Source organism: Vombatus ursinus, unplaced genomic scaffold, assembly GCF_900497805.2.
Source record: "Vombatus ursinus unplaced genomic scaffold, bare-nosed wombat genome assembly UNPS02014775.1, whole genome shotgun sequence".
NCBI classification, from domain to species: Eukaryota; Metazoa; Chordata; class Mammalia; order Diprotodontia; family Vombatidae; genus Vombatus; species Vombatus ursinus.
Window position 1 is genome coordinate 9,964,779 of NW_020954553.1, and position 25,589 is coordinate 9,990,367.

The following is a 25,589-nucleotide window of genomic DNA, read 5'->3' on the forward strand; positions in this document are numbered from 1 at the left end:
CTCTCTCTCTCTCTCTCTCTCTCTCTCTCTCTCTCCCCCCATATCTCTCTCACTCTCTTTCTGTCTCTCTCTCTCTCCCCCTCTTCTCTATTTCTTTCTCCTTTTCTTTTTCATTCTCTGTCTTTCCCTCTTCTCTCTCCCTCCTCTCTGTCTGTCTGTCTGTCTCTGTCTCTGTCTCTGTCTCTGTCTCTTTCTCTCTCTCTCTTTCTCTCTCTCTCTCTCATAGCTTGATTGAAACTGCTAACCTGGAGACACTTTGCTTCTCTGAATGCTCCTACCACATGAGTGGGAAGAGTCTGTGTTGGTGGCATACCCAGAAGGGGCTACGTCCTTAAAATTCCCAGTCTGAGACAGTCTCAGCCTTTTTTCCTGAAGGGGATTCCTTCTCCCTTCTCTTTTATCCTAGGCATATCACAGGTGCTTAATAAATGCTTGCTTCCTTCCAACTTCTTTAAATCTTGCTGTACACATGTATCATCTTTTGAATGTCATGTTTTTCTTGCTAAGCTCCAGTCTTTTAAGATATTTTTTGCACAAAACAAGGGGTTTTGAGTGGCAAAGCTTCATCTTTCTTTCTAGATGAAGTACACTCAGGAGCTGCTCAGACTATGAGGCCATAACCAGGGGCAGTGCTGCTTTGCTAGACCTTAACTAAAGGCCAAATATTTTGGATGAAATCAATAGCCTCTTGAGGGTAGAACTTGCAACAAACATATAAACTGATAGCAACTTCAAAGGGAGCATTTATGCCACAAGACAAGCAGCCTGAGGGCATGTTGCTATTAATTCAATTCAATTCAGACTTGAGAAGGTGCAGATACAGGGCATACAAAGATGAAATTTTTCCCTAGTCCCTAGCTTTTAGGAGTTGAAAAGGAACGAGAAGGCTATGGCTCATGCGCCAATAAGCATGGTATAAAGTAGAATCCACTGGGGACAAAGGAAAGATTCAAAGTGCAGGAGAACGTCCAGAGGGAGAGATCACATGTAGCTGGAGCTGGGGAGAGAATCAAGGAAAGCTTCCTGGAAGAGATGCCACCTAAGCGATATCTTGAAGAAAGGGAAGGATTTCAGAAATGAGATGAGGAGGACGTATGCTCCAGGCATACAGGCTAGGCTGCACCAACATATGGTCACGAGAAAGGGCAGAGCTGGAAGGAAACAATCAGTCTGGTCTGGCTAGAACCTAGAATGCATGAAAAAAACTTGAAATAAGTGAAATAAGCCTGGAAAAGCAGGTTGAAGATAGATCACGGCAAACCTTAAATGTCTGGCTCAGGTGTTTGTATTTTACCCTCGAGAAAATAGGAGTCACAGAAAGTTTTTGAGCAGGGGAGTCAGATCCATGGATAAGGAAGATTATTTTGGCAGCTGCTGAAGATTGGAGAGTGGGAGAGACTAGAGGCAGGGACACTAGCTGGGAAGCTATTACAATAGTACAAGTATGAGGTTATCAAGGCGGTGGCAGTATTAACGCCTTGCTATTAAGGAGGGAAGATAGGAGAAGTAAGCAAGGAAGGGCTATGCTCCCCAGACCATAGCTCCAAAGGCCCAGGGTAAGGGGTCAAGGGTAAGGGGTCAAGCATAAGGGTCAAGGTAGTCCTTGTAGGTCACTGCCTAGGCTGGAGTAAATCATGGCTCCTAGGAGAGTATTCTTAGGTACCCCTGATCAAGGACCCTCATCTTAATAATCCTTACCCAAATTTACCTCCTTAGAAGGGTGGCAATGCCAGGGGAGAAGCGCCCTGGACTAGAAGCCAGGAAACGTAAGTTCTGGTCCTTGTTCTGCCACTTCTTTGTTTTGTGACTGTGTGAAAATCATGCTTCCTCTCTGGGACTCAGTTTCCTACCTGTAAAATGATGGAGTTGGACTAGTCTAGGCTTCCCAACCACCAATCCATAGACTGGTGCTTCCCCAGATCAATCAGTCAACAAGCATTTCTTAAGTGTTTACTCCGTGATAGGCCAAGTGCTGGGGATACGAAGAAAGCACAAATAGTCCCCAAGAAGCTTATGTTGTGGTGGGGAAGACAATATATAAAGAAATAGGTACATGGGAGATATAGTAAAAGGAAGGTAACCTTGGCTTAGAGGAATGGCTAACAGCAGGGAAATAACAGCAAATTTTCTGCCATGTTAACTTTTACTACCAAAGGCTCCTCATTTCTTCAAAACTTACACACTCATAACTGACTCCTCTTGTTCCTTGCCTCCTGTTCCTGTCTCTCCCTGTCTGCCCAGAGTCTGGTCCCTGTCCTTGAGGCAGGGAGAGCTCCCTTTCAGAGACTTCAGTGTGGAGCTGTCTGTGGTAGGTCACGAGTTGTTTGTTTGTGCTGGAGGATCATTAAGGACCACCCCATCTCCAACTCCCTGCGAGGGGCTCAACACCTCTTTCCCAGGGCACCCCATCTCAGTCCTGGAAAGCCTCCCTTTAAGTGGCCACACTAGCCCCCAGAAAATTGCTTTATTCATACAAAATCCTTCCCTGTGCCTCACACTTATGTTGGAATAGTCAGTGAGAACAGAGAACATATTGACATACTGTACATACAATTTTTTTAAAAGGACTTCTTAATTAAGAAATGAGATAGGAAATTACCAGCCAACCAAGGTCCTGAAAACTAACGTAGAGTTCATGCCTCCTGCAAACCTGTCTGCCCTCAGCGGCATGGATATCATCTGGAGGAAGAGAAGGGTAGATGTCTTTTATAGAATACTGTTGGTCAGAGATAGTTCAACAAGTGTGTGACCTCCTAAGGCAATGGGGGGGCAGTGTGGCATGGTAGAGAGACCACTTTGACCCTGGGTTAAGTCATTTAACTTTTCTACGTTTTAATTTTCCCATCTGTAAATTGAAAGGATGATATTTTACTATTAACCTCATGGGATTGTTATGAAGAAAGAGCTTTATAAGCCTTGAAGTCTTAATTAAATGTGAATGGTTATAATTATTTCATCAGGTTGATGAATAAGTCACTAAAAGTTATGAAATTATTAAAACATTGAAAAACTTGACATGGTTGCTCTCTAAGATTACTGAGAGGCAGCCAACTGGGGCAAATGCGACATTGGTCTTAGAATCAGGAGACCTCAATTCTATTGCTGGCTCTGTCACACATCAGCTGTATGACACTGAGCAAATCATTTAACGTCTTTGTGCCTCAGTTTCCTCATCTCTAAAATGGGGCTAATGACACATTTGCTACTTTTCTCTTAGGATGGTCCTGAGGATCAAAAAAGATACTAAATACAAAGTTCACTGAGACTTTAAGGCAATGTTGAAGCACCAACACCATTTTTTTATTACTACTGAGACTTGGTTCTGCCTAGCGCATCCCTATTCCACCTCTTCTCTGAATGATGGGGATTTGGAAACTATTCTTTGGCTCTCCTGCCATACTCTATGATCTCCAAATAAGGATTTGCCACATCTCTAACTTGTATTTGGAGACTTTCATCTCCTGCCTCTTACCAAAGATCCCTGGGAGTTTGTTTGGGTGGGGGAGGTCGTTGCTTTTTTTTGGCTGCCTTTTCTTTAGCTGCTTGAGTGCCCGAGGAGCTCGGATGGGATTTTGATTTGCCCTGAAAAAAGTGACCATAAAAGGTTGTTTGGAGCGTGGCCCCTGCTGACCCAGCAGTCCAGCTAATCCAGGATCGACGCTTCGCCCTGAGATATACAGGAAAGAAAACACATTTGTTTACTGAGGGCATGGATTCATATCTGATGATCACAGCAGAGTCCCTAGGGATGCTATACGGTTGATGAACCAGGGCCATACCCACCACCAAAGCTGCAACCGGTCACTGAGTCTTCACTGAGCCTTCCATCAAAATCTCTCATGGATACATGCCCCCTCCTCTATTTCCACGGCCACCAGCTTTTTCTGTTACCCCCCCCCCCCCAGACTACCTCAACAACCTCCTAACCAGCCTTCCTGCCCTCCATCTGTCCCCCTCCAATCCATCCTGCACAGGCTGTAAGACTCATCCTTCTTTTTTTTTTTTTTTTGCACAGAGACTTAATTTTTTTTTCAGTTCCAAATTCTCTCCCTTTTCACCTCCCCCATACCTATTGAGAAGGTAAGAAAAACAAATCCATTACAAATATGTATAGTTATACAAGACAAATTTCCGCATTAGCTATGTTTAAGAAAGAAAGAAAGAAGGAAGGAAGGAAGAGAGAAAGAGAAAAAGAAAAAGGAAAAATATGCTTCAATCTGTACTCTGAGTCCATCAGTTCTCTATCTGGAGGTGGGTAGCATGTTTCATCACAAGCCCTTTGGATTTGTGGTGGGTCATCGTGTTGATCAGAGTTACTAAGTCTTTAAAAGTTGATTATCTTTACAATATTGCTGTTACTATGCAGATTATTCTCTGGGTTCTGCTCACTTCATTTTGCATTAATTTATACATGTTTTTCCAGGTTTTCTGAAGCCATTTCCTTCATCATTTCTTACAGTACAATAGTGATCCTTTACATTCATATATCACAACTTGTCTCAACCATTCCCCAATTAATGGGCATCGCCTCAGTTTCCAATTCTTTTCCACCACAAAAGGAGCTGCTATAAATATTTTGTACCTGTCTTCTTTCTTTGATCTCCTGGGGGTATGGACTTAGTAACAGTAATGCTGGGTCAAAGGGTAGGCACAATTTAATAGCTTTTTGTCCAGAATTCCAATTGCTTTCCAGAATAGTTGGACTAGTTCACAGATCTACCAACAGTGCATTAGTGGACCAGTTTCCCCACATCCCTCCAGCATTTTTCATTTTCCTTTTTTGTCATCCTAGCCAAAGTGATGGGTGTAAGTAAGGTGGCACCTCAGAGTTGTCTTCATTTGCATTTTTCTAAATATTAGTGATTCAGAGCATTTTTTTCTATGGTTATTGACAGCTTTCATTTCTTCCCTTGAAAACTGCCTGTTCATATATTTTGACCATTTATAATTGGGGAATAACTATTATTCTTGTAGTTTTGACTCAGTTCTCTATATATTTTAGAAATGAGACCTTTTTGAGGGAAACCTGCTGCAAAGAATTTTCCCCTGGTTTCCTGCTTTTCTCTTTATTTTAGATGTATTGGTTTTGTTTGTTGCAAACTTTTTAATTTCATGTAATCAAAAAAAATCCATTTTATCTCTTGTAAATCTCTCTGTTGTTTGATCATTAACTCTGCCCCTATCCAAAGATATGACAAGTAATTTCTTCCCTGTTTCACTAATTTGCTTATGATATCACCCTTTATATTTAATTACACCCATTTTGAGCTTATCTTGGCATACATTGTGAGATGTTGATCTATGCTTAGTTTCTGCCAGACTGTTTTCCAGTTTTCCCAACAAATTATTTTTGTCAAATAGTGAAATCTTTCCTCAATAGCTGGGATCTTTGCTTCTGAATAATGTGTACCTAATTTCTTCCCCTAATCAACCTCTCTATTTCTTACCCAATACCACATTGTTTTGATGATTACAGCTTTGCAGTATAGTTTGGGATCTGTTATTGCCAGTTCCCTTTCCCATTTTTTTTATTGATTCCCTTGATATTCTTGACCATCTGCTCCTCCAGATGAATTTTGTTATTTTTTTCTAGCTCTATAAAATAACTTATTAGGGAGTTTAATTGGTATGGCACTGAATAAGTAAAATAATTTAGGTTGTACTGTTATTTTTGTGTTATTGGTGTGGCCTGCCCAGGCCACAATTAATATTTCTCCAACGACTTAGATCTGTTTTTATTTGTGTGAAATGTTTTATAATTGTATTTGTATAGTTCCTGTGTGTTTCTTGGCAGGTAGATTCCTCCATATTTTGTACTGTCTGCAGTTATTTTAAATGGATTTTCTCTTTCTACCCTTTCCTGATGGGTTTTGTTGGTAATATGCAGAAATGCAGATGATTTGTATGGGTTTAAGTTGTATACTGCAACTTTGCTGAAGTTAATTGTTTTGGCTAGTTTTTAGTCGACTCTCTAGGGTTCTCTAAGTTAACCATGATAGCCTCTGCAAAAAGTGAGTTTTGTTTCCTCATCGCCCTCACTTATTCCTTCAATTTCTTTTTCTTAATGCTATAGCTAGTGCTACTAGTAAAATACTGATCTTACTGGAAACGCTTTCAGCTTATCCACATTACAAATAATGATTGCCCTTGGTTTGAGATAGATGCTGCTTTATCATTTTAAGAAACTCTCCATTTATACTTGTGCTATCAAGTGTTGGGGTTTTTTTTTTTTTTAACAGGAATGGGTATTGTATTTTGCCAAAAGCTTTTTCTGCCTGTGTTGAAAAAGCATATGAAATCATATAATTTTTGTTACTGATGTGGTCAATTATGCTTATAGTTTTCTTAGTCTGAACCAGCTCCTACATTCCTGGCATAAATCCAGCCAGGTCATAGTGTATGTATGATCTTTATGATATATTATTGTAATGTCCTTGCTAGTATTTTATTTAAATTTTTTGCATCAATATTCATTAAGATAATTGTTCTACAGTTTTTTCCCTTTGTTTTGATTCTCCCTGACTTATGTATTAAGGCTATATTTGTATCATAGAAGGAATTTGGTAAAACTCTTTATTTTTTCAAACAGTTTATGTGGCATTGGAATTAATCATTCTTTAAATATTTAGTAGAATTCACTTGTAAATCCATCTGGTCCTAGTTTTTTTTTCCCCCTTAGGGAGCTCATTTATGGTTTATTCAATTTCCTTTTCTAAAATAGGTTTACTTAAACATTCTATTTCCTGTTCTGTTAATCTGGCAGTGTATATTTTTATAGATATTTATCCATTTTATTTAGATTGTCGGTTTGTTGGCATATAGTTGGGCCAAATAGCTTCTAATAATTGCTTTTATTTCTTCTTCATTGGTTATGAATTCACCTTTTTCATTTTTAATACTGGTAATTTAGTTTCCTTTTTTAAAAAAACACTTCAAATTGGCTAATAGTTTATCTATTTTATTGTTTTTTTTTAAACCAGCTTCTAGTTTTATTTATTAGTTTAATTTTTAAGAATTTCAGTTTTGTTAATCTCTCCTGTGACTTTCAGGATTTCTATTTTGGTGTTTAATTGGGGTTTTAAAACTTACTATTTTTCTAAGTTGTTTTTTAGTTGTATGTCCAATTCATTGATCTATTCTCTCTCTGTCTCTCTGTCTCTGTCTGTCTGTCTCTCTCTCTCTCTCTCGATGTAAACATTTAGGGATATAAATTTTCCCTTAAGTACTGCTTTGGCTGAATCCCACAAATTTTGGTATGTTTCTCATTGTTGTGATTATCTTTAATGAAATTTTTTATTGTTTCTATGATTTGTTCATTGACCCTTTTATTCTTTAGGATTAGGGCTCTCTTTCTGTTCCAGTGCTCCCTGCCCTGATGTCCAGTCTCAGCCCCCTTACCATCCCTGGACACTAGAATGCTCCCAAGCTGTGCTCCTGGCCAGCTTTTGTTTCAGTGTCTTTTGTTTCATTCAGATTTCTATGTCTATGTTCCTAAGCTGCCCTGTGTGGAAAAGTGACTCACTGTGACTTAGATTTCCTGATCAAAATTTGGTCTGGCGCATTTTTTAGGTTGTTGTGGAGGAAGTATGCTGGGTGAAGCGGGAAGAAATCCTGACTCTTACTACATCATCTTGACTCCACTCCAGGCAAGATTCATTCTTCCAATGCACTGATCTCATTATATTACTCTATACGCTCTGCCTAAAATCCAGAACCCACAATATGGCATTCAAAGCCCTTCAAAGTCTAGTCCCACCCCTTCTATCCAATCTGTACCCCAGCACAGAATCATAGTGTCAGAACTGGGAGGGACCTTAGAGGGCATCTAATCCAACCCACACCTAAGCAGCATTTTTGACAACTTGAAGCTGTCATCCAGCCTCCACTTGAAAACCTTCACTGATGAGGAACTCACCATCATTTTTGAATGGCTCTTCATTAATCAGAAATTCTTCTCCATGCTGAACTCCCTGTAACATCTACTCATTGGTCCAACTTCTGACCCGGGGGTCAAACATAACAAGTCTAGACCCTTTTCTATGTGACAGCTCTCCAAATACTAAGAAATGGCTGCCATGTTCTTCCAAGGCTATCTGCTAGGCTAAATGTCCCCAGTTCTTTCAACTGGTTTCCAGTTTTCTTGCCAATCTGGTCATTTTCCTCTGAACCTGCTCCATCTCATAAATATCTCTTTTACAATGTGGTGCCTCAAACTGTATACAATATTCCATACAAGGTCTTACCAAGGCAGACTGCATGATCATCATTTCTTTTGTTCTGAATGTTGAGTTTCTATGAGTGCAGTTTAAGATCACATTAATGGCTCATGTTGACCTTACATTCTCCTAGGACACTCAGATCTTTTTCACATGGGTAGCTAGGTGGTAAAGTGGATGGAGTGCTGGACTTGGAATCAGGAAGACCTCAGTTCAAATCCTATCTTGGATACTTCCTAGCTGTATGACCCTGGGCAAGTCACTTACTTTCTCACTTCCTTCCTTAATTTCCTTATCTGTATAATGGGGATAATAATATCTGCCTTACAGGGTTGTTGTGAAGATCAAGTGAGATGACATTTGTAAAGCACTATATAAAAGTTTTCACCTAGCTATGCTGAGCCCAAGTGCCAATCTTTGCATCTATCCTTGAGAAGTGCCAGGAATGAGCCCCATTGGCCAACAAGGTGGATCTCCTTTGTGGTCTGTTATACATACCTTATCAGTTCATGTGTCTGTAGCTTTGCTCTGGCTGATCGTCCTTCAGCTGTTCCTCACCTCCTACAGGTTAAAGTCTAAACTCCTTAGCCTGGTATTCAAGGCTGTTCAGAATTTGGACCTAACCTCCTCTTCCAGTCTTATTTCTGTTTCTTCCCCTATGCTTCTAGTTATACTAAGGTACTGACTTTTCTCTAAACATGTCCCACATGCTCCCACAATGGTACCTGGACATACTGTCCCTTCTTACACAAGATGCCTGCTCCCACATCTCCACCTAAAGAAAAGCATCATGCTACAGTACAAAGCTGCTTAAACTTTTTTCCACTTGCAACCCCTTTTCTCATTTTGGCAGCATTGGTTGGCATTGTGTGGCCTGAGGGCATGTGAGGTGAAAAGTGTGCATGCTGTGTTCAGAACCAAGACTGCAGTGAAGTTGAATGATGCAACACAGACAAGTGCTGCCAGAAACACCTTGGATTCATTCCGAGTTTGATTTTTAATTAATTTTTGGTCATTGTGTGTTCAGAAACCTTTTATTGTTGCCAAATTTTTCACCATCCCATATAGGGAGAGTAGATGGTAGATAGCCACCTGCTTCTACCGTGTCCCTTTCCAAACCATTCGTCACAATGCTGCCTGAGTAATCTTCCTAATGAACCTCTATGATCATCATCTATGATCATGTCCATTCAAAAACCATCAGCACCTCCCCACTGCTTGAGCAGAAATACAAAGTTTCAATCCCAGTATTCAAGGGTTTCCACAAGCTGGCTTCAATTTCCCGTTCCAGTTATATATCACAATGTTACTCTTTGTGTATTATTATTATTACTGCTGCTACTGCTACTACTAACTCAGATTTCTATAGTACTTTGATATCACTTTTTTTTAAACAAATACATGACAATAGTCAGAGGTAGGCATTACAGGTATTATTATCCTCAGCTTAAAGATTTGGAAATTGAGGCTCCAAAAGATGTCACGATTTGCCCAGGGTCCCACAACTAGCTAGTGTCAGAGTTGGGATTCCACCCTCCTGTCAAACGGAATCCTTCATCCCTAGCTCTTATCTTGACCACTCCTATATCCTTATCTTTGCTCACACTCTCTCTCTTCCCAACTCTACCCCCTGGTCTCTCTGTCCTTCAAGGATCAGAAGATCAGATCAGTCCAACCTCTTTATTTTACAGAGAAACTGAGGTCTACAGAAGTTAAATGACTTGTTCAATATCACACAAGCAGTAAGTGACAGATTTGATCTTCAAACTCAGGTCCTTTAATTCCCAACTCACCGCACTGTTGGCTTTCAGCCTCAATTTCAACCAGCTACTTCCTCTAGGAGTGGCCCCTAGAAGGCCCATTCTCATCACAAATCCCTGCTATAGTGTCCCCAACAAGTGGTTATCCAGTCTCTGCCAATGATCTCAAGTGAGAGGAAACCCATTACTTCCTGAGGCAGATGAATCTACTTTTGGATGACTCTCATTATAAGTCTTCATATCCCCTAGGAATCTTAGTTATTCATGTCCTTCCCCCTATTACTGACTAAGCTCTTTGACAGCAGGGTGCCATATGCATTTTGCATTTCCAGTGCCTAGCACAGTTTTTTTGCCTACACTGGATACTTTATAGATGCTTTGATGAATTGAGTTCAATTAAGGCAAAGCTGTTTCATCTCCTTACTGGCTGGTGCTTAGTTTAAGCCAGCTCAGCATTTCCAGGGATTCAGAAGTAGCCTGAGACATCTCCCAACCTTGTCCAGGACCAGCCAAGCTCGAGTGGACCCCAGTTGGTTGGCCAACCCAGCTGTAGACGTTCCCGAGACACAAAGTATCATTGGTTACTAGCTCTGGGCTCAGTTTCTGCCCTTTAAGCCATCTTTTAAAAAGATCAGTCATAAAAGACCAAGGCCTCCAGCACTTTCCACACTGGCAAAGACAGGCTAATTCCAGTTACACTTCTGGTAATAAGAGCTACCTTTCTGGCAGGCACAGCAGGAACTCCACCCTGAATTCTCAGTCATCTTTTCTGGACTGGGTGGCTCAATATACCCCAGAGTTTGTGGGCCTGCACAGAACTGCTCCTAAACCCATCCGGGGCAAGCTGATGTAATGGAAAGAGAACTAGATTTGGGAGTCAGAAGGGCAGAGTTCAAGCTCTGGTTCTGTCATTCTTGCTGTGTGACCTTGGGCAAGTCCCTTTCCATCTCTGGGTCTGTTTCCTTATTTCTAAAATGAAGGGATTGGATTAGATGGTCTCTAGAATGGAACTTTACACTGTGACATTCTGTGATTTTATGATGGTGCTATAGTAGATAGAGAGGTGGCCTCGGAGCCAGGGAAGACCTGGGTTCAATTCTCACCTTTAACACATATTGGCTGTGTGACCGTGGACAAGTCACTTAAACTCTCAACTGTTCTTAAACTCTCTAAGTTTCAGCCAAGATGCCAACCTGCATTGGTAGGAGTTCCCTCACCTGGGAATTTCCTATAGTAATGAAATCACAGGCCTATTCCCTATGCCCTATGATAATTTGAACAGTTTCTGAGGTTGGAATTACCCCCTCCCCTACCCCCAATCTATTTCACAGAGCTGGTATACAAAATCCCCAGGGCAGAGGGCTAGTCTATGTAAAGCACTACATTGGGCTGGGCTGGGTCATGAACTTTCTGAAAAGTTCAAAACCAGGCCCTGAATATACTAATATCCCTGGTCCCCGCCCCCATTCAGAGGGTCCAGAGCCCAATATACATTCATCTCCCAGGTGGGCACCTCCAAAGCAAACCTCTCAGATGGGCAGCCCAATATGGGTCTTACCGTCCTCGGCTTCCACATAAAGACGAAATCCAAGGTGACTTTTACGATTTAATAACCAGTGATTGCTGGCAGCTGTGACATCAAAAACCAGCCAGCCCTCATCCCCAGCCTGAAGGGTCTGCAGATCTAGTAAGAATAAGTCAGATTCCCTGTGGAAATAGAAGAAAACCGGCCAGGTCAGATCAAAGGTGACTCTGTAACTACTTGTCTGGGTATCAGGACCATGGAGAGTCCAAACTCCATCCCCATTTCCCAACAAGGAATAACGCGGAAAGGTTCCCTCAAGCTTGTCTTTATTTTGCCTGGGAAATGTCTTTACTTCCCAGAGGATGATGTGCTTTCAAACGCCAGAGCACCCACTCTAGTATTTTAAAATCACCCTTGATGCATTCTTACAAGGTCTTTTTTGAAGTTACTCTGCTGACTTTCTCCTATAATGTCAGCATGGTGGACCAAGGGCTGGATTTGGAGACAGGACAAATCCTGTCCTGCTTCAAATCCTGCTGCCTGATATACACCTGCTAGGTGACCCCGGAAAAGTCACTCCATCCCTATGGGCTTCAGTTTCCTCCTCTTTAAAATGGGGATAATAAAACACTTGTGGTACTCACCTCACAGGGTTGTATAAGGCTCAAATGAGATAAGCTACGGTATAAACCATAAAGCACTGTATAAAAGTCTAGTATTAGAAGCCTCTAGGAAGCACAGTGCTGGGTCTGGAGTCATTTAGACTTGAGTTCAAATCTGGCCTCAGACACTAGCTGTGTGATCCTGAGCAAGTCACTTAATAACCTGTGTGCCTCAGTTTCCTCACTTGTAAAATGGGGATAATAATAGCACCTACTTCATAAGGTTATTGTGAGGATCAAATGAGATAATATTTGCAAATTGAGGCTTGACGTTGGGGAAAGCTTCCTAGTAATGAAAGCTGTCAAAGGTGGAGTGGACTGCCTCAGGAGGGGGTAGGGGCCCCCTCTTTGGAGGGCTCTAAGCAGAGGCACGATGACCACTCGTCAGACGTGTCAGAGAGCATTTATAAAACACTTTGTCAAAAAAACAAACCACTGTCATCCTTAAAGTGCCACATTAATATTACCCTACTGGCATGGGATGGTTTCTCAGAACCCACAGGTGCCCCCCATGACACAGCGAGGTAACGATAATAATAATAGGGAAGAGAGGAAGGGAATATCCATTTATTCAGCCCTTACTATGTCAAGCCTCGATTTGCCTCTCTGCAGCTCGTGGTTCTGCCCTTTGTGGCCAGACAAAACAAATCTAATCCCTCCTGGTGGAAATAAAGAGTCCGCACCTATTGGATTGCTCCGTGATGATCTCATATATGCTGATGTGAAGGGTCTTGTTGAGGTGTCTAGTGAAACTCCTCATCTTATAGATCCGGAACTCAGCAGCTGTGACACATTCCCCTGATGGAATCTGGGTCAAGTCGAATCTAAACTCCTTCCAGTAGGGCTCCTGGTAGAATAGATCCCGGTCATGCTCGACTGGAAAAGAAAGTTGGGAGAGGGTGGTGTGTGGAAAAAAAGACGTTGATGCAAAAGACCATGTATACTCCCACCAGGACTCCTGATTGCCTACAGGACCAACGCTGCACTCCTCTCTCTGGCATTCAAGGCTCTTTGTGAACTACGGTACCTTTGCAGCCTTTTCCTGTACCACTGCCCTTTTTCCCATGAGCCATGAGCCAGCTCAGCTGGAAGACTTGCCCTCTGTCCCTTGAAAGTATTCTCCACCATTATGCTTTTGCTCATGCTGTTCCCTCTGCCAGGAATGCCTTCCTATTACCCCTTCCCTTTTATATGCTGAAATCCTGATCATATCTTAAGGCCCACCCTGCTCAAAACCTGACTCCTCTAGGAAGCCTCTGTCAATCTTGACAAGTAAAGAGCCTCCCCTGTTCCAGACTACACTTTGATCAGGTATCATTCTGTGTTACGGCTCTCGGTACAAGTCTCCTATCCTTCTCTAGGTTTGAAGCTCTTTAGAGGCAGCTAGTAAAGAGAGCACTGGGCCTGGAGTCAGGGAGACATGAATTCAAATCTAGCCTTAGACACTTAAAAGCTGCGTGACCTTGGGCAAGTTACTTGTTTCCTCAACTGTAAAATGGGGGTAATAACAGAACCTACCCCTTGGGGTTGTTGTGAGAATCAAATGAGATAATATTTGCAAAGCACTGAGCACAGTGCCTAGCACATAGTAGTTAGTGCTTAATAAATGCTTATTTCCCCTCCCCCTTGCATCTCCCCAGAGTCTTGCATACAGTTGGCATTTAATAAATTTATTAAACAAATAAATAACATTAACTAGCATTTGTATTGTGTTTTAAGGTTTGCAAAGCACTTGACATCTGCTATCTCACTGGATCCTCACAATAGCCCTGCAAGCTAGGTGCTATTATAATCCCATTTTACAGACAAGAAAACTGAGTCTGAGAGAGTAAATGAATCATCCAGTGTCACATAGCAACTAATTAACTGAGGCAAGAGTCAAACTCAGATCTTCCTGATCCCAAGTCCAATACTCTTTCTGCTGTGCCACCTAGCTAATTAAACTGGCAAAGGAGAGTCGGTGAGTATGAATTAGATCATCTTCTATATTCTTCCCCCTAATCTTGTATGTATCTCAAGGCCCTGTCCTAGGCCAGCTCCTCTTTTCTCTCTATACTGGTGCCCTTGGTGACTCCCAGATCCATATATCCAGCCCTAGTCTCTCTCCTGAGTTCCAGTCCCATATCACCTGCTGCCTACTGGACATCTCCGCCTAGATATCTCATGGGCATCTGAAACTAAACATGTCCCAAACAGAACTTGTGGTCTTCCCTCTTGGGTTCTGCCAATGGTACGACCATCTTCCCTGTCACCCACGTTCATAACCTCAAAATTGTTCTCTTCCTTAACTCTCACATCCAATCAGTTGCAGAGTATTGTCATTTCTATCTCCACAACATCTCTTGCATTTGACCCCTTCACTTCCCTTACGTGGCCACCATTGCCAAAATGATCTTCCAACCCCATTTATTCTAACTGTAATCACCAACCATGCCATCTTCTGATCTTCATTTTAATCACATTTTCCTCCTGGGAAAGCAGGGCTGAACCAGCCACTGGAGTAGTCTTGCCACCTGGGCAAAGATCTTGCATCTGAGCAGGTACTCAAACATCAGAACTCTCTCTCCAGTAACCAGGCACACCCCTCTCACAATCAAAACTTGTTCTCAGCAAAGGGCATGATAAACAAACCTACAAGGCAGATTAAATCACTGAAGGGGGCTTAAAGAGGGATCTCTGGGGGACTGGAACTCATATTTGAACAGGAGTCTAAACTTAAGCCAAAACAATGAATGTCAGTGAGTGAACCTGGGCATCAGGAGCTCTGAGGAGGCACTTTTTTTTAAGGGAGGCCCAGAGTCCCTGACATCACAGTGATAGGCAGCTGCCCAAACTACCGCATGGACAGATGGCAAACCTGCCAATTTTATAAATGAGATAATAGTTGTAAAACACTTAGCACGGTGCCTGGCACATAGTAGGAGCTTAATAAATGCTTGTTTTCTCCCTCCTCTGCCCAAATGAGCTGTCTGTTTATTTTTAGACTTCCATTCTGGAAACCAGCACTAAACAGCCCTCTCTCCTCAGGCAAATGAAAGCAGAGCCTACAAACTTTTCCAAATTTTGAAGGGAAAAGCACTATTTTGAATTATCTGGATAAAGCAGTGAGATGAAAAAGGCTGAAGCTGAAGGCAAGAGAGATAAGGCCATAGGACTGTGAGCTAGGAAGCACCTTAGAGACCCCCTTATTTTACACATGGGGAAACTGAAGCCCAGAGAATTTGTAACTTCTTTATTTCTTTTCCCTCATGTGACTATTAAAAAAACCCTTGTGACAAACATACATGATTAAAAAAAATACTAATAGCTAGAAATCTCTTCACCTACGTTGGCTCATGGGATGGTCCAACAAGGCAGTGGCTCTGGTTGGCCAAGTCCAAGAACATCTGGCTCCTCCATCACCTCTCTGGCAGGAGCGGGGCAGGGGAAAGGTGTCATCATCCTGTTAGGTGACTTGTCCAAGATCGTGGAGCAAGTCAATGGCAGAGGCAGGATTCGAATCCGCTACTGTTTCTAAACCCCACAAATTCTCTAAATTCTAAGGCTTTTTCTCCCATAAGTGAGAATCCTGGCTCTGGCAGTACTAGTCAAACAACCCTGAGCAAGTCACTTCTCCCTATAAACCTCCATTTCCTCATTCATTTCAACTCAGTTCAGCTCAGCAAACATTTAAGTCCCAACTGCTGGAGACACACCCTCGAGGAGGTTCCAGTCTAGGAGAATCTTGGTCCAAGAAGCCCCTTCCTCACTCACAGTGGGAGTGAGGATCAGAAGAGAGGCCAGAGGACAAGTCATAAGAGAATAATATTAAGGACAGAATAACAGAGAGCTAGAAGGATCAATGAGTCCAACTCCTTCATTTTACAGATAAGGAAACTGAGGTACAGAAAAGTCAAGTGACATACACAAGGTCACACACCTAGTAAGTGTCCAAGGCAGGATTTGAACTCAAGTGTTCTAAGGTTTTCTCTATGACTATCTAAATCCATATACCTCTTTTCTGACCTGTGGTATTATATCTCCAGCTGATTCTTGGATATCTTAAATCCAACTTGTTCATTATTTTTTCTTCTACTGTCTTTTCCCTCTCTTCTTAGCTTCTCTATTACTGTCAAGGGACCACCATTTTCTCAGGCTCCCACACCCTAAATGTCTCCCATGATTCCTCACTCCCTCTCACTCCACGTGGCCAGTCTGTGGCAAAGTCCTGTGGTTTCTCCCTCTGTCATATCTCTTCTATACGCCCCCTTCTCTCCTCTGACACTGCCACCACCCTGGTCCCACCTGGACTACACTGCACTAGCTGCTGGTGGGCCTGCCTGCCTCAAATCTCTCCTGACTCTGGGCCATCTCCCACTCAGCCACCAAAGTGATTTTCCTAAAGCAAAGGCCATACTGTATCACCTTCTCTTCAAGCAACTACAGCAGCTCCCTATTGCCTCCAGGATCAAATAGAAAATCTTCAGTTTGGCTTTTCAAGCCCCCCATAAGCTGTACCCAGCCATCACTCCACCTCTCAGCTCTGGGCATTTTCTCTGGTTGTTCCCTATGCCTGAAACTCTCTCTCTTCATTTCCACCTCCTGGCTTCTTTCCAGCCCCAGCTAAAATCCCACCTTTCTGTAAGAAGCCCTTCCTGGTCCCCCTTAGTGCCTTCCCTCAACTGATTACTTCCAACTTATCCTGTATATTTCTTGTTTGCATGTTGTCTCTCCCCGTTATACTCTGAGCTCCATGAGAGCAAGGACTATTTTTGTCTGTTTTTTTTCCCCCACCAGTGATTAGCACAGTACTTGGCACATCGTAGGCACTTAACAAATGCTTATTGAAATAACTTAATGGATCATGACTGTCAGAGCCCTCGCCTCCACTGGCCAGAGTGGGTTCTCTAGTTGCAGGAAATCTAGGAGCACTGCAAACCGAATGCTTCCCAACAGGGCGTGATTGGGACAGTGCATCGCTGAAACCAAATACTGAGATTTAATGAGGAGCCTGTGTGTCTTTAAAAAAAAAAAAAAAAAAAAAAAAGCCACCGCATCCCTCTGGCCTTAGCGCTCACTCACCACAAGCCCATTTTTAAAAAAGCCTCAGGTTGGCTGGCTGGGGGCGGATGCGGGGAGCACTTCCTGCCCTCGCGGTGTGGGCCTGGCACCCAGGCTGGACAGCTGGGCTGGGGGAGGATGGGACAGGATGCTGGAGGGGGAGCGTTGTGGGGGACTGATATTTTCATCTCACCATATGACAGAGAAAAAAACAACTCATCCTGGTGACATCTGTAGGCTCGCTGCAAACCCATTAGCTGGCCTTGGCTTTTAGGGGCCCCAGCATTCATCCAGGTCTCCTAGGTCAGGGAGGGAGTTAAAAATTGAGAGTATCCAGGGCAAAAATATCACCCCTACTGCCACGGAACTTTTGGCTCCCCAACTCAAACTGGAAAAGGGACAATTAAAGAATGACTTCTGTGGCTTAAGCATCATGGTGCTAGCTGAAGGGATAGGGCCCCTCAAAGCCCTTTGCTGAGCTCTGGGTACTGTGCTTACAGACAGGGCCCAGCCTGGAGTGGACACAGAACCTGAGTCGCTGTGAGGAGGAGTAGGTGAGGCTTGTGCTTGAGATGTCCACAGGGGTGGGGGGAAGAACCATTACTTTGGCTTCCTGAAGCCTTCCTTAAAGTATAGAATGTCAGAGCTCAGAGGGACCTTAGAACATAGAATATAGTTAGTCACAGCCAGAAGGAACCTTAAGGCTGGAAGGAACCTTAGAGTATAACATGTCAGGGCTCAGGGGGATCTTAGAACATAGATTGGGGGCAGCTCGGTGGTGCAGTGGCTAGAGCACTGGCCCGGGAGTCAGGAGGACCTGAGTCCAAATCCGGCCTCAGACCCTTACTAGCTGTGTGACCCATGGTAAGTCACTTAACCCCAATTGCTTCCCCCCCAAAAAAGAACACAGAATGTCAGAGCTGGGAGGGGCCTTAGAATGTAGAATATCACAGCTGGAACTCAGGGTATCCAAGCTTTGGGAAAGCTTTGGAACACAGAATGTCTAAGCCGGAAAGTCCTTTAGAAGCTATTTATTCAGTCCAACCCTCCATCTCCCCCACCAGGGGAAACGACGTGCCCAAGGTCACACAGTTAGTAAATAGAAGACCCAGGACTCAAGCATCTGACTCCAGAACTAGGTCTCTTTCCCTGATTCCCCCAGGACTCTTCCGTGCAAATCTGTGGTCCTGATAAATTTCCTGGGGATTCCAGGACAGGAAATCTTTTTGTACTATTCCCAAAACTAGGACATCTGTTAGGGAAACACTGATCAGCCTCTGAAATGAACTCAGTGCTACAGAATCGAGCCGGGGGCGTGGGAAGTGATACTGAAACAAGGACACAAAGGTCTGTGGCTCTTTTCATGATAACTTTTCCAGATCAGGAAAAATCTTTGTATAAAAAAAATAACAGTAAACACTAACTTTTCCACGGTATTATATAGTTTATAAGAAGTCTTACGTGCATTGTCTTATTCAATCTTGACTCACTGGTTAGGAGGGTTGTGCAAGAATGATTACTCCATTTACAGAGTCCCCTCTCCCCCATTTACAAATGAGGAAACTGAGGCAGAAGGGAATTATACTTGCCTGTGGTCGCACAAAACTCAAGGGGGAAAACACTTTCTGTTAAAACTGCATGTTCCCTTGTGTGTTAAATCGCTGGGTAGAGGGAACAAAACCAGGGCAAGTCCACCCATTTTTGCTAAGGAAGACTGACAACTTGCATGCCGGAGGGGTGACATGGGGGTGGAGGGAGACCTGGGTTCAAGTAATATGAGTGATCATGAGCAAGCCAGCTGACTCCTCAGAGCTTCCATTTCCTCATCTGTACAACTGATTCCCTGCCTGGAATGCTCTTTCTCTTCCCCACTGTATCTTGGAGTCCCTAGACCCCTCCACAACTCAGCTCAAGAGCCACTGCCAACGGCAGACTTTCCTCATCCACCGCCTCCCCATCACAATAAAAATGACTCTGTGATTTTCGGTACATATTTTGTATTGATCTGTCTGCTTACATGTTGTGCCAATGGGATGTAAACATCTTGTTGGCAGGGGCTAGTTCCTTTTTGACTTTGTATGGGACCCCATACAAAGGCCTATGACAGCAGCATCTGGTATAGAGTAGGTGCTTAATAAATGCTTGTTGATTAGATGTATGGGGATATTTTGGTAAGTAGGCTTCATAAGCTCTTGAGGAACGTCTATGAGTTTTCACAAACCCTCTGAGCATGGTAAAGAGGGATCAGGGTCCCTTAGGAGGCCTTCACTAAGGCTCTGCCAAAGCACATGTAAAGAAATCAGCAGATGGGGTATAAGGGCCAGCCTATTCCAGTAGAGTCTCAGCTAAGCCCCTCCATTCCCAGCCCGCCACCTCTCTTTGCCTTTCTTCAATGACAAGAAACTGAAGCCATCTTTGAAGGGCTCAGATTTGAAGAATGTTAGATCTGGAAGGGATCTTAGAGACAGACCATCTATCTGATGTTTTAGAACCTTTTTTTTGTGTGTGTGCCAAGGAACCCTCAGGCCATCTAGTGAAGCCTATGGGCCCCTTCTCAGAAACAAGTTTTTAAATGCATAAAGTCAAATATTCAGAATTATAAAGGAAAACTAATGCACTGAAGTGCAGTTATCTATGTCTGTCTGTCTGTCTGTCCCTGTCTGTCTCTGTCTCTCTCTCTCTCTCTCTATGCAGTTAGATGGTACAGTGGATGGAGCACCTGCCCTGGAATCAGGAGAACCTGATTTTAAATCCAGCTTCAGACACTTACTATCTGTGTCATTGTGGGCAATCCACTTAGCCCCAATTGCCTCAAACAAATAAACAAATATATGTGTATCTATATATATATATATATTATATATATATAGGTATGTATGTGTGTGTATGCACACATGTATGTATTAAAGCAAATTCATAGATCTCAGGTGATGAAGCCCTATTCTGATCCAAACCAGCTCTTTCTACAAAAGAGGGAACTATAACCCAAAGACCAAAAAAGAGTTGCCTAAGGTTTTAATGGTCAGTGAGAAGCTTAGCTGGGATGAGAAACCAGGTTTCCAGATGCCCAGTTCAGGGCAAGAGCCCTGGGGTTAAGAGTGCTGGGGTAAAGAAAAAACAAGTTGATAAAACTCAAGGTCATATTTCAGGCACTTGAGTTCCCTTTGGGTTTGAGTCCATGTCATATAAGGATCAATGGAAAGAACTGGGGACCCTCACCCTCAGAAAAAAGGCCCATCTTTTCTGCTTCTTCATAGATGTTACATTCATTAACTGTGGGTAAACCTCAAGGCTCTGTCTGGGGCTTCCTTCTGTTTTCTCTCTAGACTATCTCACCTGGTGATCTCATCAATTTCCATGAGTTCAGTTATGTCCTTTATTTTATTTTATTTTATTTTATTTTAGAGACAGCTCCAGTTCAAATATTCACGTGGACTACTTGTGCCCAACCTGTGATAGAACCTTCCAAGCTTGTATTGGTCTGATCAGCCATTGACTGAACACACTGTACCTTGACTCCAATATAGTGATGTCATTTTGGTCCTCTTTGAGAACAAAGAACAACAACTAACCAACGATTTCCTGTATATAGATGATTCTCATATAGATAGATAGATACACACACACACACATATCTATCTCTCTCTTTATATGTTTATCTTCCTATCCCTCTCTCCTTGTTCATCAATTTATCGATCTCTCTCCCCATCCATCCACTGAACCATTGATCCATCCATCCATCCATCCATCCATCCATCCATCCATCCATCTACCTATCTATCTATATCCATCTATCTATCATCTGTCTATCTCTAGTCTCTCTCCAGAACTAGTCAGTCCCACATTGCTGATTGCTTTTTAGACATCTCAAACTGGACGACCTGTAGACACCTCAAATGTAACATGTCCAAAACAGAACTTACATCCCCAGTTATTTAAATGTTGTCTCCTCCATCACCATATGAACCTTTAAAAGGCAGAGCTTCTCCCTTCCCGGCCCTTTCTTTGTATCCTCAGAGCTTAACAAAGAGCCTGGCACCTAGTAGGTGGTTAATAAACATCTGTTGACTGACTGACACAACTGTCTTCAAGTATCTGAATGGGTGTCACACTACAGATGGGTTCGATGTGTTCTACTTGGCCCTAGAAGGAAGGACTAGATGTTGTTGTTATTGTTGTTTGTCCTTTGTTTTCAAAAAGAGCCAATGACATCATGAGGGTGATTCGTGCATGAATTGGATTTACGTGAGGCAGAGTTGCACAGTCATCAGCCTCACCCTGTTTTCCAGAGTCATCAGAGTCCAGTGGCAGGGCAAAAGTCAAGACAACTGGCAATGGCCCGAGATGCAGTGGATGACCTCAGCATCTTTGATGTCCAGTTCAACTCTACACGCTCCACAACACCTTCATGGCCATTGGAACAAATTGTTGTCACCCGCCCATTCCATGGGAGAAGTCTTCACATGCTTGGGGTAGACACCCATTAACTTACCAATGGGTTTGAGCCCCACAGGATACCTTCAACCAGGTTTAGCCCATCTACTGAGATGGTTTATTGGGGTGTGGATGCTTTATATGCCACAGCTTTTTGGACCCACAGGTGAGAGCTGAGTGCCAGGTAGACACCACAGGTGGGTGAGCAGCCCCTGAAAAGGGCCCGGCCAGTCCTCACACCAGAGGTGCTAGTCCTCCCTGAACACTCTATAAACCCCATATATGTAATGGATAGAAGGTGCAGCCAGGCTAATATTTAGGTTTGACAAGCTGCCCTGCCAAAGCAAGAGGCAGTGGGTTCCCCCTCTCCCCCCATTAAAGGTCTTAAGGCAAAGGCTAGATGAGCACTCATTGGGTATGTTGTAAGGGGAATCCTCAGGCCTGGGTCAGATGAGATGACCTCTGAAGGTCCTTTCAACTCTGAGAATCTGATGTAATCCCAAGTCCCAAAGCCCACTGGTATAGGACCCTCTCCTTACTGGTGGAGATGAATGTCCCACAACTGCATGAGGGGTGACGTGGAGTTGGTGAGAGATGGAGAGAGAAGAGGGTCACTTTCTTCAAGCTCTGGAATCTCTTTGGGAATCTCTTCAGGATTTTTGGGTTCTATAGTTGCTTCTAGAGCTTCTGGGTTCCAGCTTCAAGAGGGAAAATGGAAGATACCAACCCCAGTTCAGGAACAGACTCTGGGAAGAAGCTGGCATGAGGAGGGCTGACAATTGCCATCATCCTTATTCCCAACTTGCTCCACTAGAGACTTCAGGAAACTTCCCCTCGAATGAGAGCTAGGACTCTTTCTCTTGGCTGAGCTGAGTTTATCTTGCTCCCAATGGGAAAGTTTCTTCACTATTGTCTGGCATATATTTGCCTGTGTATACTTTCTCTGATTTCTGTTTTGCTATCGATTTGGATAAACGTGTTTCTTTGCTGCTTACTATGTGTGTTCATTGTGAAACTGGTATGTGGTGAGGTGGAAGGGTTGAAGCTTTGGATAAAGCTTGGATCTTCCTTTACCCATTAAGAAATGATCAGAAGTTTAGCGTGAACCTGAAAACCACGATCCCTAAACTGATAATGTTGAAGGGAGCAGACAGATATAATTCTAGCCTGCTATCCCCTCCATAGAGAGCAGAGTGGCTGAGTTTTTGGTCCCATCCTCCTGTCTCCCCTCCTGGCAGTAATAAAAATCTCCCTTGGAGGGGGTAAGAGGCTGGAGATGTCTGTTTTGCCTTTCTTTGAGCTAGATGCAATGACACCACCATGCTACATGTGCGGGGACAGCCCCTCCCGGGGAAATCAGAGTAAATACCAAGGAAGCAGTTATGGCTATTCTGGGCTTTCCTAAGTGGTCATAATTAACTGCATGTTAAAGACCCCTGGTTAGGGTCATCTCCAAGTCCCTGCCATGTCTCCCAGGACCTCCCTCCACTGCACTAGCCCAGCATTCCATCAGTTTCCTCTGTTCTGAGACTGCAGCTGCATGGGATCCATCTTCATTGATTCTGTCAAGTAGAACATGTGAAAGGATTCTATCTTCTATAAATTGGCAGGCTCATCTATTTAGAGCAGGAAGATTCCTCGGGGGAGATGGCATCCAACCTCTTATTTTACTGATGAGGAAAGTGACCTCAGAGATAAAATGTGACTGTTCAGGTCCCTAAAGAGGTATCTCCTCTTCAACACACCCCCACACACACCTCCAAGTAATCATCTTTATTTTGAAGACCTCCAATACCAAGGAACTCACCATCTCACCAAAGTGCCCACTGAGGCAGAAAGGCATGGGATGTGTTTCCAGGACAGTCTGGCCATTCACATCACTTACTTTACCCAGTAATATTTGATCTATGATGTGTTTTGCAATGGAGAGTAAGGCTTTTGTCTAGTTCCACTCCCTCATTTTACAGGGAAGGAAACTGAGGCCAAGAGAGGGGAAGTGACCTAAGGTCACACAGTTCATTAGTGTCAGAGACAGGACCAGAATCCCAGGCTCTTGCTTCCCGGGTCCAGTGTTCTATTAATTTAGGATACAACTAAATTGCTTTTTGGGGGGGGGGTTAAGCAATGAGGTTAAGTGACTTGCCCAGGGTCACACAGCTAGTAAGTGTTATGTGTCTGAGGCCAGATTTGAACTCAGGTTCTCCTGAATCCAGGGCCGGGGCTCTATCCACTGCGCCACCTAGTGGCCCCCGCTTTTTTCTTTTTTAAAGGCGATTTTCTATCTTTGAGTTGTTAACATGGCTGACTGGCTCTTAATTTCCATGATTATTTTAAACTAATAAGGTGTAATCTTGTCAAAATAGGGAAAATCCAGTTGGTCCATCCCAGTCTGTTCTGTCTCTGGGTATCATGACATCCATGAATAGACAAAAAGAATGTTATATAGATTCCCTTGCATTTCATGTCACAAGGATTTCTGTAACGACATCCAACTACAGTTCTGGTGTCACGTTCTTTGTTTTCCCTCCTCGGCATCAGCACCACAAATTAGGTGGGGGGACGGGAAGGGAGCAAACATTTATTAAGCACCCACTGTGTATGAAGCACTGTGCTAAGCACTTTGCAAATATTATCAAATTTTATATACAGCTGTGGATTAGAAAGAGCCAGGAGTTTGGATTCAGGAAACCTGGGTTCTGGTCCTGGCTCTGACAACTAGATGGGTGACCCTGGGCAAGTCCTTTAACATCTCTGAGCCTTTTTCCCCTTTACTAAAAAAATGAGGACAATTTTCCCTATCCTCCCTCCCTCATGGGCCTCCTATGCAGATTAAAGGAGATAATAACATATGTTCCTGTGAACTTTGGGGGGCTATTACTAGAGGGCTTCCTTCACCCACCAAGAAGTTAAATGTTAATTCTGATTACTGTTGGTGGCTTTTGATATCCTGACTGTAACTCTACATTAGAAGCTGCTAAAAGATTTCCTTGAAGTGGAAGAAAGGGGCAGCTGATCGCTCAAGAACCCAAAAGGCCATATGTCCAAGAGAGAAGCTGCCTCTCCATTTGCAGATGAGAAAACTGAAGCTGAGAAAGGAAGGATTTGAGCTAGAGGAAGTGCCAGGACTAGAACTCAAATTTCCAGACTCCACACTGGCCCAAGACTCTTTCCAGGAAACAGAGAGACAATTTTAAGGTGCCTCAGGAGATAAAGGGGTCTCCTTCCCAGAAGGCTTCAAGCAGAGCCAGATGACCATTTGATGGGTATGTGGTGAAAGAGGCTCTGTTCAGATATGGGTTGGACTCCATGTCCTCTGAGGTTCCTTCTAGCTCTAAAATTCTCTAACTCCCCAAATATACATGCAAATATATAAGGTAATGTATTTATATGTTTAAAGCGTCCCAGGAAGGAAGCAGCTCACATTCCTACAGATGAACAAAGTTAACACTGTCAGGCCATAGGGACCTTTTCATGTTTACTTTCTGTATAGTTTAAAAAGCACCAAATATTGTTCAAAAGGGCCAAGACGGCTTCCTCCTGGGGAAATCGCTAACGAGTTTACTCTTCAGGCTGCTTTCATGTGGCCGGTGGAAAATACACAATTGCTAATCACCAACATGTGTTGCATGGAGGTTCTCTGCTCTGCATGGAAAACTCTGGTCTTCCTTTGGGCTCTGGATTGAAAGTAACCTCTTGGTTTTATTTCATGATCCTGGGTCTCACTGAACAGAATCTGAGCACTATAGGGCTGGAAGGATCATTAGAATACAGAATGTTGGAGCTACACATAGACCATCAGAGATGGAAAGGGACTTTGAACACGGAATATCAGAGATGGGAGTGACCTTAGAACACAGAGTATCAGAGCTGGGAAGGGCCTTAGAACTTAAAATGTGAGAGCTGGGAGAAACCTTAGAACATGGAATGTCAGATCTGGGAGGGGCCTTAGAAC

At 43.3% G+C, this 25,589-nt stretch overlaps 1 protein-coding gene across 2 annotated transcripts in view; it reads right to left on the reverse strand.

The window, feature by feature from the left end:
* The window catches only part of BMP8A (bone morphogenetic protein 8a), a 46,429-nt gene that overhangs the window by 6,589 nt on the left and 14,251 nt on the right, over positions 1-25,589 (reverse strand). The window contains exons 2-5 of one of the 2 annotated variants that reach the window (XM_027864633.1): positions 12,847-13,039; positions 11,535-11,683; positions 3,473-3,667; positions 2,651-2,679 (exon numbers count right to left, since the gene is read on the reverse strand). In XM_027864633.1, the coding sequence (XP_027720434.1) occupies positions 2,651-2,679; positions 3,473-3,667; positions 11,535-11,683; positions 12,847-13,039 (566 nt within the window). Of the gene's footprint in view, positions 1-2,599; positions 2,680-3,472; positions 3,668-11,534; positions 11,684-12,846; positions 13,040-25,589 lie in introns of both variants that reach the window. The other variant, XM_027864632.1, reaches the window with a different exon arrangement.